Source organism: Poecile atricapillus, chromosome W, assembly GCF_030490865.1.
Source record: "Poecile atricapillus isolate bPoeAtr1 chromosome W, bPoeAtr1.hap1, whole genome shotgun sequence".
Classification (NCBI taxonomy): domain Eukaryota; kingdom Metazoa; phylum Chordata; class Aves; order Passeriformes; family Paridae; genus Poecile; species Poecile atricapillus.
The window spans coordinates 54,752,325-54,767,141 of record NC_081288.1 but is presented as its reverse complement, the minus strand read 5'-3'; the positions used below and the strand labels follow the sequence as shown (position 1 = coordinate 54,767,141).

The 14,817-nt window shown below is 41.7% G+C and overlaps 1 protein-coding gene across 4 annotated transcripts in view; it reads left to right on the top strand.

The window, feature by feature from the left end:
* The first annotated feature begins 1,901 nt into the window (after window positions 1-1,901).
* Window positions 1,902-14,817, top strand: part of LOC131592057 (calcium-dependent secretion activator 2-like) — a 283,092-nt gene continuing 270,176 nt past the window's right edge. For all 4 annotated transcript variants that reach the window (XM_058863314.1, XM_058863313.1, XM_058863312.1 and 1 more), the window contains exon 1: window positions 1,902-2,299. In XM_058863314.1, the coding sequence (XP_058719297.1) occupies window positions 1,976-2,299 (324 nt within the window). In that variant the 5' untranslated portion in view covers window positions 1,902-1,975. The remainder of the gene's footprint in view (window positions 2,300-14,817) is intronic.

Below are 14,817 nucleotides of genomic sequence, written 5' to 3'. Positions count from 1 at the left end.
GTGCTTTGCATATCTTTAGTGGCAAGATTTTTGTAGTGTTACTTTATTTGCTATTAGAATGAGAACAAGTTTTTGCAAAAGGCATCCACAAATCTGCGTGGAAATTGTATTCCTCTTACTGAAAAAGTAATTTAAAGTAACCATATTTTTTTATGCAACTACCCGTTATCTACTATAGGACTAGCACTACTTGCCATGGAGACACAAGCACTGGTATGTACTTGATGATGGTGGTCCCACAAAAACTGGCTTTAGCAATTACTGCACTGAGAAGATGTGACCAAAGATGTTCAATAGGTTGACATTTATGCTTTTCCCTGACTACCTTTCTGCATTTCAAAGGTTTTGCCTACTATTGTTAATGTTAAGAACGCAAGCCACCCATAAAAATAGCCCACCTATTTCTGTATGGCTGCTACACTTCGCACCCAAAGTGTGAAGAAAGCCAGAGTGTTTGTTAGCATGACTCTCCTTCAGCGCTCCTCTCGTTCCTCTGGTACAGATCCAGAGGCAAAAAACTCAGGCTCTTAATGCCTAATGCTGCCATCTAGCTAATAGCTGCTGCCCACAGCAGGAGGAATTCCACCTTCTGAGAGTTGATGCACTAGGGAGGTAACTGACAGCTTTAAAGATCCTCTCCTAAATTTGCAGTACTGGGCACTTCAAAATACTGATAACAGACTTGAGTCTTTCACCATTCTAAACCCAGCTCAGTTCATACAGTGAGAATTGGGTTGACTGCCTGAGTTTGAGTTTTCATGCAGGGCTTTGAAAACTTGCCAAGGCTAACGAGCAGGGCCTGGAGCTGTGTGGACACAGCCTCAGCTGCCATTGTTTGAGAGCTGCACACAGTCATGGCCTTTCTTAGCGCCAGTCCATCCCTCCAACCTTTGTCCTCCTAGCTCCTGATACTTTCTTGCTCATTAGTTGCCTTGTCCTCCCTGGTAGCAGCACCATCACTTGTGGGTACCTAGGGAGTGAGGACTTGTTGATCCACACAAAACACGATGTCCTTTCCCTGCCCCAGCCTACCTTCCCAAGAGGCCCTGATCAGCCTCCAGAAATTTGTCTCTCACGTGGTGAAGCCTTTTTTGTTTAATTTTAGCGAGTGCTAGCGGTAGGCTTTTGTATGGTTCTCGCAGCCTTAACTGTGACAACCACTGAGACTGTGCACCTATCTGTATCCTCAGATAGTCTAGAAATACAATTCAAGAGGGATGTGAACTACCTATTTGTAGCTGCAAGCTCTCAACAGAAATAACCTGCGAGAGCAATGTTCACTTCAGCATCAACCCACCCGCCACTTCAGAAATGCACAGCTTCGGTGGCTTCCTTTTCTGGGGCCATTTGAGATGCCTCTCATTCCCCCACCAACACTTGGCAGAGGATGTCAGCGAGGCTCGGGGCGGGCACAGCCCCCGCTCTGCCCTTGCCGCAGGGAGTCCCGCCGTGTGTCCGAGCCGGCCGGCGAGCGGCGGGCGCGCTTCCCTCGCCGGCCGGGACGCGGGGCAAGGAGCACCGCAGCAGCCGCTGCCAGGGCCGGCAGGGCCCGAGCGGAGCGGCGCTGCTGAGGGCTCCCTGGCCAGCGGCTGCCCCTGTCGTAGGGAGCAGGGCAGCCGAACCGAGCCGTCCGCTGGGGCGCGTTGGCAGCCGCGGTGTTCCAGCAGCCCCAGCTCGGCCTGCCCGACCCCGTCCCGGACACTCGCGGGCCGCCGCGCTCGCCAGGGCGGCCGGAGATGTTAGCCCGGCCCCGGTCCCGCCTCTGCCTCCGCCGGGAGCCGCTCGGAGCAATTCCCACGGCAACCCAGGCTCGACCCCCTTCCCAAACCCCGCCTCTGCTCCCGCCCCGCCGCTCCCGCCCGGCGGCCGCCGGCGGTCGGAAACAGTCCGTGTGTAAACTCGACGTGTCCGGAAAGGTGCGCGCCGCTCCCCGCCTCGCTCCGTGCCCGGCCGCGGGGCGCGCCCGCCCAGAGCGATGCTGGACCCTTCCTCCAGCGAGGAGGAGTCCGATGAGCTGCTGGAAGAGGAGCGGCGGGACGTGCTGGTGGCGGCGGGCGGCGGCTCTCCGCGCTCGCTGCCGCCGCCACCCCGGGACTCGCGGGGCAGGGAGGCCGGGGCGGCACGGGCAGCCAGCCCCAGCCCTTCGGTGCTGAGCGAGGGCCGGGACGAGCAGGAGCGCCTGCAGCGAGAGGAGCGGGAGAAGCGGCTCCGGCTGCAGCTCTACGTGTTCATAGCGAGGTGCATCGCGCACCCCTTCAACGCCAAGCAGCCCACGGACATGGCCCGCCGGCAGCAGAAGGTGAGCCCCCTCCTCCCCGCTCCCCTGCCCCGCCGTGCGCTCCCGCCCCCCGCGGGCCATCCCGCGCCCTCCGGCCCGCCCGGCGCTCCGGCCCGCAACAGGTTGAGCGGGGCCGCGGCACCGGCCGGGCACGGCGCTGCCGGAGCGGCTGCTGCAGGGCGGGCTGTCAGCGCGCCTGGCCCAAAACACACCCTTTAGATAGAAATCCGTCACTCACCGGGGGTGAAGTCGTTCAAGTTTCTAGAGTTGCGCTCGAAGTCGCCGTGCGAAGGGCACAGGAGCGCAGGGAGCGGGCGCGCTGAGGCCGTTCTGCGGTGGAGGATGTATTCTGCTTCTCGGCGGTACCTGTGGGTGGAATTAAACCTTCCAGAGGTGCCTCCTGCGGGTCATGTTCTGACCGTCCGTACCCAACCCGAGCAAATGAAACACAGAGGTGAACGAGAAAACTATTTTTTTATGAATTATTGAGTGTGCTCTTTGTACAGAGAAACAATCAACATGCATGCTTGTGGTGAGAATGACCTTCTAATGAAGGTTGACCTAAGTTATTCTCTGTGTCTGGTATGTGAAAGACAAGCTTTTGAGAACTGGCAGGTGCGTGGTAGGTATTTATGCTTATTCTTCCTTATTTTTGAGCTATTGAATAAGTAGAATACACAGAGTTTTGGATTAAGGCGCTGCATTTCCAGGTAACTACTTAAGAGCTGAATTCTTGAAATGTTTGATCTAAAAAACTGGTTTTTTACTTTCAGTTTTGTAAACAAACAAACTAATCCAAAACAAAATAAACTAACAAAACCCTTGTTCTGTATCATTTTGCAGAAGGATAGTGATAGGACACAAAAATTATTTAATTCTACTTGGCTTTTATGATCTTTGTACTTCCATGTGTCTAAGGGTTTGTAAAATCCAATACTAAATGTTTTGGTATATCTTAAGTATTCCTTCTGTAGGTAATTGTGTTTAGTGAATTCTCAGACAAGTCAATGTGGCAACATGTTACTAATAATAAGATTGTTTCTGGAAGATTAATTTGTTTTTATTAAGTGTTAGGTACTTAAACTCTGGAGCATGAATGGAGACATCTTGTAAGCAGATAGCCAAAGAAAATCTGAAATAAAAATTTTCAACTCACTGGAAATTCCCTACCCTGACAACAGAATCATCACAGAAATTATAATTTGAAGAGACATCTGTATCCCTCTAAGTGTGACTTCCCACTGGACAAAGCCAAAGCTTGATGTAGTGTTGATACCAATCTAGGCTCAAGCAGGAGGCTCAGAAGCCTCCAGGGATGAGATCTCACAACCTGTCTGTGTGACCTGCTCTACTGCTGCATTGCCCTCCTCTTGATTAAATTCTCCTAATCAGCTTCCAAGTTGCAGCTTGTGGCCATCAATTGCTGAAGATACTGAGCATTTAGAAGTTCTCACTGATCTAAGTCACTAAGTGTAGGAACTGTTTTAAAAATAACTACTGTTTTAATTATTTTTATTAATAAAATGTATGTAAAGAGATTACTGATGTGCAGCAAATGCAGAAATAAAACTGTTGTGGATTTAACTATGAGCACTGAACAGACTGATTGAAAAAATTGACTTGATACCTAAAATTAAATACTGCTCTTGCTAATTACGATTTTTAAATGAACTCTGGATTTTGCATTAAGTGCTGTATGTACAAAGAGACTTTTGTCATATTTAGGAATTTGGCTGCAGAACAAGGATGACTTGTCCTTTCCTGGTCAGGAAATACTGTTTTTAAATTAGACATAACACAAAAAATAATTATTTCTAGGAGTTGCACTTCTGTCTAGAGGTAATGAAAAGCACATAACCATCTTTCCTCTTATGTGACAATTTTTTATATATTATCGAAATTATTATATGTAGGGTAATGGAACTGGTCATGAGTTTTTAGAATTCAGAAAACCTGCTTTGATAGTCTGGGATTTCCCAGAGCTCTATGAAGGGGCCCACTTTTACATCTAATTTTTATTCTCTGTGCTGCATGGTGGCCCCATGTCAGCTTTGGGAATGAGAGTACAACCACCTGTCTTAAACTGTGTCCTGAAGGAAGACACTTCTGGAGGTGTGACAGCTGGTCTGGAAGGGAGATGACTCAGAGGGGACTTATCAATGTATGTAAGTATCTAAAGGGAGGATGTCAAGAGGATGCTCTTCTTAGTGGTGCAAAGTAGTAAGACGAAACAACAGGCAGAAAGTGATGCACAGAAGTTGCACCTGAATATGAGAAAGAACTGGAGTATGAGGAAGAGCTTCTTAACTGTGTGTGTGATTGCACACAGGAACAGATTGCCCAGAGAGACTGTGGAGTCTCCCTGACTGGAGATATTCAAGAACCATCTGGATGCAATCCTGTGCCATGTGCTCTGGGATGACCCTGCTAAAACAGTGAGGTTGGACCAGATGACCCACTGTTGCCCCTTCTAGCCTTACTAATTTTGTGATTCTGTGAATAATATTGTATGGGATAAAAGTCTGTCTTATTTCCTGAATTAATTTTCTGTCTGCCAAGATAGGATATGGATATGGACTGTTCCTCAATCTCCTTCTCTTTGCTTCGGTTCTGACTCATGTGACAGCATGTGGCTGGCTGTCCACTGCCAGCTGGACTGAAGTTCCTTACCTGTGTTATGAAACTGGAGCTGTTAGCTACAGCATGCCCTGTCCAAGGTATGGTTTTGAATGAGAATCTATCATGCTGTGTGGGTTCAGCCCCCTGCGTCTTTCTGCTTGTGAACCCTTGTAGTGCTTTTGCACCAGCAGTCCTATAGATAACCTAAGAATAGTATCCACCCTGCTTAAGAGCAGAAGTAATTTGTTCTTTCTGCCAGTTCATTTGGCATATTGCTGAGCAAATACTGAGGAATGCAGTTTGCTTCCTTTTTAATGTGGAACATATTATCCAGTAAGGGAATGAGATGGAATTCATATATCCAATATCTTCAGCTGCATTGTGTAATATTAGTAGAGAAATGGGTTACAGTGTGTCTGGCTTCTTATGTTCTTGCTTTAGTATCAGATTAAAATGTACTATATGGTATCTTGAAACCACCATACTTAATGGACTGTGTTATACTAATTAAAGAATTTTGAATGCAGGCAGTGTTTCGTTCCTCTGTTGTCCTTTCTTCTTCCTTCTTTCTTCTTGCTAAGTAAAATTAGCTCTGCTGTATTGTGATAGATAAGATTAATTAAAAAAGAAAATCAAACTTTTAGAAAAAACAAGAACTATCATAATTCACCAGAGTCCATCAATTCCTCTAACTTGCTTTTAATGACAAAATCAGTGTAATTTAGCCCAGGGTTTGCTGAATCACATACTTTAATAATATGGCTCTTTTTTTTTTTTCTTTGTCACTAGGATGGATATGTGATAGAAATAATAATTTTTAACTGTTCAGAGTTAGTTGATGATTTACTATTATACCCTGCATTACTTTGGTAGCTGGTAGATTTTTGATAGAGAAGGGGGAATAATCAAATATTGGAGGTGTGGAACTGAAGCATGGTGTTATTTTTTGAGGTGGGGTAGCATATCCTGATGAAGATGGAGTTAGCTCTACTGAGTAGAGCTAATACATATTTAGTAACATATTTCCAATAGATATTTGTGAACATTTAGTAATAAATTTTCCACCTTACAGAGAAATATCGATGCATCAATGCATTACATTTTGTTCTGTAAAGCAAACTTTGTCTGTCCCCTGGTTTAAAGAGACTGTCACTTTTTTGTAGTTACCACTTTTTTATCAGTCCCCTTGAACATATTTCATTATTTTTTTCTTCTGCCTCGTCAGTTCTCCTCGTTTCTAGTCCTAACAGAAGACAATCATTAACTAAGCCCATTCCTTTTTCTTCTGTTCTCTTTACCCCAGCCAAACTGAATCACAAATCACCAGACTGAATTTGTCCATAGAATGAGATTTAGGTTGTGAAAGAAATTTTCTTGTGACTGTCTTCCATCAAGGGAAGGTGGTGTATATGAACATACATTATATATATGAGTATATATGTACTGAGTCAGTGATTAGATGGTGACCCTGGTAACTGCTGTTTATGCTAATCAGTTGTAAACCCATATCCACCCAGTTGTACCCAACAAGTGTGTGCCAAAGGCAGGTTCTGTACCTGAGAGATGAATGGGTGTTAAAGTTCCTGGGGAAGGAAGAGACAGCAAAGTGCTACAATTAACTAGCCAAAAAAAAAAAAAAAAAAAAAGTGTTCTTCCTGTGTTTTTCTTTCTCAGCATTTTAAACAGTACTCTAGTAATCAAGTGGCCACACAGAAATCCAAGACTAAGGGAGAGGTAGCACTCCTAGGCTAAACAAGATTTTGTAATGCATGAAAGGCTTAGTACATCAAAGCTGATAACTCAGGCCTTGCTTTCATAGGTGATAGGTATTAGAAGTAGTTGATCTGGCCATGTAGAATTCATAACTGAGTGAGTTTACTTCCTGAATACTTGATGGCCTATTTCTCTTCCATTCCTTCTCTCACATCTGGCTACTAAATCACGAGTAGATCAAAACCATTGACTTCTAGCTAATTCTTGAAAGTAGGAGCAGTAATAATCAGTGATTTATTTTCATCTGAATTTCATGCATTCATTCATTCCTCTTTCTTGGACTTTCTCTGAAAGGAGAGGTTTATAATGATAAATGTTCACTACGTAACACTGTCAGGAGATGCTGGTTAGGGGGATAGACTTCATTCTCTGGATTGCAGTTTTATTCCCAATGTTTGTCTTCTGTTTCAAACCCCATATCTCCTTACTTTTGAACTCGTGATATTTATCTGCTTATTTCTTGGCTAAGCATGTTTTGTGAAGGAAAAATTGTCTCTTGGCCTCAGAACATGCTTCATTAGATGTTACTTTCTGCGCTGCTAAGGAGCCAGGAGAATACGTCCAACACCATTGTTTTCAGAAACTGTAGACACATTTCAGAGAAAAAAACATAGCTATAAAACTTGTTCATCTGGTCAAGATTCTGCTAAAGATCTTTCTACTAACATGTTTTTCAATTCTACCTTCATTTCCCTTAAAAATTTAAATTCTTTTTGTGGTATTATAGAAAGTAATTTTAAATCAAGTTTATTGCCTTATTTTTCCCCATAACACCATGTCATCATGCTCTAAGCTGTGCATAATTTTTAATTTTAGTCAAGTGAGTGTAGAGAGTTCTGGTAAATTCTGTCAAAAGCCATAATAGGTAGCCTACAAACCTCTATACATATTGAGACAAGATTATACACAAATAGATCTTTCTACCCCAGGAGAACCAGCTGTTTGTGGAAGAAGTTGGTTTTGCCTGCAGTAGGAAAGTTGCTTGCCATGGGCAACTGAATCTTCAGCCATGGCTGAAGAAGTACTGAAGGGTGATGAGAGAAGCAAAGCCTCCTAGTTACCAGTGCTGCTTCAGAACTGACAACTCATCAGAGTTCTGTTTTAATCTTAAATTCTTCTTCTGGCCTACCAGCTCAGCGTTGATCAGTGTGGCTTGGCCAGAAGCTGGCGATGTGCTGGGAAAACCACATATTGATAAACAGCTGTGTAATGAAGTGAACATGTTTGGACAGTCTGCAAACCTGGTCTACTATGATGAAAAATTGATGACTCACTTCTTTTACCTGTTTTTTTTGTTGTTGTTGTTTTCATTGCCTATTTTATCTATACTTGTGTTTGAAATTTGAGTAGTTATTATTATTTGATGGGACAATTTTAATTTTTTTTCTGAATGTGTGACCTCAGGTCATTTATTTTTTTCTGTTTGAAAAATATGCTAACTCTGTTGGCAAATACCCTATTTAAAGTGTCTATGGAAGACTAGATGTTAGGTTTTTTTACAGGGGAGCTGACAGGAGGAAAGTTTGAAGGATCAGTTGATTGCTGCCTTCTCTGCAGGGACTGTACGGGGCAATTGTCTGGCTAGGCTGCCTTGCATTTCTAACCCTTTGAAATTGTTATTCTCACATTGTATGCCTGAACTGCTGTAATTGGTGATTGAGAGGCAGAAATACCAAATCAGCTTGTCTTTAACACTTTCTCTGACATCATCTGTGAAATATACTCATTGGTGCTGTGGAATAACAAAGCTGAGGAAAGCACTTTTTACCCCCCCTCTGAACCACACTCCTTTAACTGCCTGAGGTGCATGATTTCAAAATATCAATTACTACATACTGTCTTTAACTGTACACTGTTGCCAGAACAGAAAATACTGTTTGGTTCCTAGATGACTCTTCATTGAGCAATGTATTTCTCTAGTAGCAAATTTTCAGTTTTTCCCCCTTGCTCCCCCATGCATACCTGTTGTTACCAGTTCATGTTTGGGGACACTACTAACCAATCGCCTTTCCATTTTCATGCTGGTTATTAGAGTTGGTTTTTCTCTTTCTGGCTTTCTACCATTTCTTTTTCATACTGGTGAATATCATTCTGAAGTTTCTTTCAGTATATATTGGGTTGCTTTTTTAATGTACCTTTGTGTTCTACTCTCCCATTATCCTTGTTTTTTTTCCTTGTGTGTAATGTCCCTTACCTTGCTCGCTTAACATATCCCTTCCTCCTGCTGCTTCCCTTGCTACAACTGGAAAGCTAATAGCTTAGGGACAAGACTTGCTTTTTTGACCCTAGAGGTATCCTTAGAGGAAGATGGGATGATGTGTTTGTTGTCTGATGTTTGTTGTCTGCTAGGAAAGTGCTTGGCTCGCTGCCTCACCTCTGCTCATTGAGGGGTGTGTTTTGGGGTGTTTGTCTTTATGCCTTGACTCTGGTTCTGTACTTAGCTGAGCTGAGCCCCAGTTAGTATGTTACTCTGTCTGAGCCAGGTGCCAGTCTCTAAGCTTTTGAATGTTTAATCCTGAAACCAGTTTTCATATAGGGTTTTTTTGGCATGTTAGCTGCAAACATGCCTCCTGTGTTTCTCTCCAAGTTACTCCTCTTGCTGCCAGCTGATGGCAGTGGCATGCATAGGTCTGGCACTCAGACTTCTCCGTGACTTCTGGCTCTTGCCATTCAGGACGGGACAGAGGGCGAGGAACAGCGTCTGCTGAAGTCCTGCTCGTTTGCCTATTGCCTGTCTCCAGTACCCATTTTTCTTCTGCCTAGAAGTTCTGGCACTGAATTGAAAGCAGCCCAGTTCTTGTGCATTGCAGCTGATTCCCCCAGGTTTCAGAATAGCAGCTGTGAAAAGGCAGTTTTCAATTTGTTGCTGTGTGTGGGATACTCTGAGCAGCAGGAGAGATAGTGTTTGCATGTCGGTACCAGGCTGCATCAGCTTAAGCTTACATTTTGAAGGTTATTTTCTCAGCCATAAGCATTGAAGGCTTTTCATTTTGTATTTAAAACTCCCTAGAAGTTGATGGTACTTGCTCAATAGAACTTATTTCTGGTTCTTATTTACTTTGCAGTGAGGAGATAAAACATATGCTTCTCTTCTAGTGTGATTGCTTGTATGCATGAGTTCAAGAATGTTCTTGAGTGTTTTTCCTGTCAGGAAAGGGAAAAGCATTAATTAACAGCATTGTGAAGAATGAACAGAGCTACAGTGAATACTTCTTTAAATATGTGACCTGGTGAATCAAAATTAGAAAAAGAGAAGGTGATTATACAATAATTTTTTTCTGCAACTGTGTTTCCATTTTTCTCTTAACCATTAATTATTCATTTGTGTTCAATTGTCTTGTCTGTGGGGTTTTAGAAATAGAGGCTGGCAGCTTCTGTGTAATGAAAATGCTGGAGGGATACTCTGAGTGATAGACACAAAAAGAATCCTTAGGATAATACTTTGAATAGACTTTTTTGAGCCATAGACAAGGATGTGGAAGAAAGGACAAACACATAGGGTATAAATGAGACCTCTAAAGAGATGGTGTATATCTACAACAATTAGAGGAGAACTAGACATTAGTGATGGAGAGTTTCATGGACTAAGTTGAAGGTGTTGAGAAAGGATATAGAACTGAATTAATATTGGAGTAGAGGAGCTATTCAGCAAGGACAATGACAAAGTTAAAGAGGAATGAATTTGTAGCAGAGAAATCCATTGGTCATGATAGTTATGCTTTTCGGTATTAAACTGAAATGAAGGAGGAATATCTTGGGTGTCAGTTTGCAGGAAAGATACTGGTCTAGAAAAAAGGATAACGATTAAACTAGTAGATAAGGGAATAGTCTCAGATTTCATGTCAGTGTAATACAGAATAGCTAGGGCAAAGAACTGGTGAGAAAAATGGTATGCAGAAGTTGGACTGCATGAAAACCAAAGCAGTAGCGTCTAGTGCACTGGGGAAAACGGGGTTTTTTTCTGCAGAAAGTTGGAGTTGTTTTATATGTTTCAGTTTTTCTAATGGTGAATTCATGAGTTTTTCTAAGAAAAAATTTACCTTCAGGCAGTCTACATTGAATGTTTATCTTGCTGGGAAACATCCCCAGTTTGTGCCTATTGCTCATAAACTCCCTGATTTATTTGTAAATTATGTATTCTGAGGCCTTGTAGCAAGGTTATTTCTTATTCAGAAGAGTTCTACAAATGTTTCTCCACTCCAAGTATTAAATACATCAAATATGTGTTATTTCTAAAATATTAATATTGACCATTAAATTTTTTTTTGTTCTTTTGACCTCATTATGGGTGGAGCTTAGGCAAAGAGAGTAAAAAAAAATAAGAGGTTGTTTGGAATAGATCTGATATTAAATCATCTTAGAAATCAGTTCCCCTTTCACTCTCCCTTCCTTCCCACAGTGTCATTAAAAGGCAGAGGATTTTTCAGTCTCTTACCAGTGGGGATTAAAGAGTAAATAGTGGTATTATTTGGAGATGGAAGTTAACAGACTCCATTAGAATTTTTTTTCTATAGTAATCTTCAGCTAGCTGTTGGAGTCTTTGCCTGAATGGGCATTTAGATTCTGCTTGCCCTGCCTTAACTCCAAATGCAGTATCATTCTCATAGCCACACACAGCAGAGATTCTGAGCATACTCATGTATGCATGGTTATGACGTAGCTAGATGTGTTTTAGCTTAAACATTCTGTGGTACAAGTTCTGACAATCTTGTTTATATGACGTTGGGTCCTTTTCAGCATACTTTGTCTCCCAAACTAATTTACTTTAAAAACACTACTGGAATTAAGGCCAGCTTTTAAAGTTGTTTTTCTTGCCATCCAAGTTTTTACATACTTAATAACTGAACATTCCCAGGCCTTTTTCTGTGATAATAAATGTTATAAAATAATATAAATGTTATATAAAGCTATTATAATACTAGCTATGTTTTGGTGAATGTAAGCCTTCTCTTTTACCACCTGGAATATAATAACCATAAATGGAATAATTCTACAGTGGAAAGCTGAAAATTACAAGATCCAGCTGCGTGTGCATACATTGATGTGTTTTGCTCACGTGTTGCTGAAAAAGAAGTGTCATCCTTTACTGTGCAGTGTAAAGCTAATCTGTTTGTTGTGCAGATCCGTTACCCACTGATATCAGACTATGCGAGTATTTTTGTGCGTGGCTCTCTCTCAGACACCCTGAGTGAAGGATGTACCTTACAGGACTTCTGTTAGAGCCAGATGAAGATTTGCATGTCTCCTGTTTGCCCCCACTATCCATACAGCCTGGAGTGGGAGATTTTAAAACCTCTTTCCTTGCTGAATCACCTGGAAGGTTAGTGATAAGCTGTGAACAGAGCTGCTGTTGTCTTTGCTTGGCTCTTCCTCAAACTTTAATTGGAGCAACTGGATTACACCAGTCTTTCTGTTGCTTTAATATGCCTTGCTGTCTGTAGATGAAAAACACCATCTTAAAGAGAAAAAGAAGCAAGAAAAAGAGAAAGAGAAGCATTATTTATTTAAAATAATGAAATTATTCAGACTAATACTAAACCTCTAGCTGTTTTATGTGTTCTGGATATTTAAACTCTAATGGTTTATTAACCCATTGATTGTTATAACATTTGGTCAGAACTCAGTCCAGAATGGCCTTCAAGAGGTCACAGACGTGTGATAAAATCAGCAAAACTGGGTAAAGCCTCTATACATGACCTTTTTGCTGTATTACAAGCTGTGTCTGTTACAAGTGCAAAGCAGCACAAAAGGGTAGGAGACAGTACAGGCTGGCAGGTTCTGTTTCACTGTACAGATGCACTTTTCTGGTGTCACACTGATTGCCAGTGCAGACGTGACTTCAGAGAGTCAGAGGGATTTAATATACAGCAACTAACATAGAGTCAAGAAAGAGATGGAACCTAAATGAGATAAATAGCACAACAGGGACACAAGAGTCTCCTTTCTGAGCCATTAAAGCAGGACAGCATATGCAATGCAAACATAAAACCAGCTGAAATAACAAAGTAATAAGAGTCTTGCTATGTCTGAAGTTAATTAGGGGCAACAAACTGCCCCTAATTACTGAAAGTGTGGGATCGTCAGCTAAGCTGCCTGGGATACTAATTAAAAGAACTGATTATAAGAAATAGAATGAATAATTAATGACTAAGAAATCATTTTCAAGAGTATCTTCAGAGAGAAAATAAAGTGCCCTTGGAAAATATTGTGACACCCTGAGCCATCCACTGAATCTAATCCTGCAGACAGACCTGAACTGATCTGCAAGTTTTCTGTGCTTATGTTTTCTAGTGCTGAGGCAGGAACTAATGGGAGCAGAATGACAGGTAAAATAGTATTTCCATTTCAATATCAAATGCTCTCTTAAACTATTATTTTATTGTATGACTTCAATAGAACCTGCTTATGAAATACACTGACATAGTGCATTTTGTTTTAATAGCTGGCTTTGCAATAGTCTGCTGCTCAGAGAGCTGAGAGAGGTGCTTGCAGAGGGCCTCTGGGTAGCATCCTCTGTGTTGATCAGTAGCATGTGTATCTGTATCAACTGTTGGCTGTCAAGTGTATGGGCCACCAAATGGACTGTGATTTTTCTATGTTCTTGAAAAACAGCAATATGGAAATTACATCTGACAGAATAAAAATTGCAAGTTTAAAGATTTATCTTCTTTTCAAAAAAAACCAAAAAACAACATAGTAAAAAACAAACACCAAACCAAGAACTACCTCCATTAATGAGGCTTTTTTATCCTAAGCAGTTCTTTAAAGGGGCTAATCAGGGGTAAAGTTTTATCCAGGCATCTGTTTGGGTGTTCCCACCTTATTGGCACTCCTTAATTGATTAATTTTAACTGTTTTTAATAGCCTTAATCCTCAATTACATTGACACATATATAGAAATTTAGATTAGGAATAAATAAAAAATAAGTGTTTGGAAGCATTAAACCCTAGGTTTCCTATACTGATTCTAAGTCTCTGCTGGAGGCTGAGGTGTGGGGCTGCAGGTACCCCAGAGTGCTGGGGTGTACATGGAGGGGACATGGGTCTGGAAGCAGTTAGGTTTGGCAATCAACCCACTGCTGTGTGATGGCCATCTAAGACAGGCATGACATTAAATTCTCGATGTGATCAGTCTGTGATCATTGTAGAGAGCCCCTCTTTAGTGGGATTGATGTTCCCAGAGGGACCAAACCCAGAACTGAAATACCCATGTCCTTTGTTGTGTCTTTTAGTTGTTCTGACTTTCAGTAGATTCACCAGTATCTCCTTGGTCCCGTAAGGTTGTGTGCTGTAACTCTGAACGTGTTCCCATCCTGGAAGAAGGATGAGAACACAATTGACTCCTGAGTCCTCAAAGTGAGACCACGGTCCATGGCAGAGGCAGAGTCCTGCTGTTGGTGCTGCATTTCACCGCCAATGGCAATGCTTCCCTTGGTTCTGCCAAACTCTCTATGGGATGTGAAAAGCTTGCATTTGTGTGGGGTTTTATATACATACATATATATACATATCCATATATATAAAGGAAGGAGAGAGTGTGTGTCTGCATGACAGAGGCAGGGAAAAAAGCTATAGCTACTAGAGAAGGGGATTATAATGAGTGCTGCACTGCATGATATGATCTCATTGGTTTTCAAGTTATGCATTAAGCATAATATACTGAAATACAAGTCACTTAATACTACTACTCTTCTAGAAATGTCTTTTTTTTTGTTCTGTTTATTGTAGTAGAACTTGTAAATTGCCATTTAATTTCTCAAAAAACAAATATCACACACTCCCAACCCCTCAAACCAGGCCAACAAATCCAACATCCCGCACCCTGCATATCTGTATTTCTGCCTTGGCTTTTGTAGCTTTTGCAAGCTGAAACTCCTAAACATTGTGATGAAGAGGCAAAGATGTTCATATGAACTGTATTAATAGTAAAGATTTTATTTTGTATTAATACCGAGCTCTTAGAATTGATCTGATTCCTTAGGGCTAGGTCAGAGTGTGCCCTGTTGAAACGATTATATTGAATTTCTAGAATTCTATTTCTGCTCTTTAAGTTTTACATGTTAGACTTAATGTATACATAAGACTTATATATACTTAAGACTACATAAGACTTTACATAAGACTTAAATATCATGATTGATTTTATA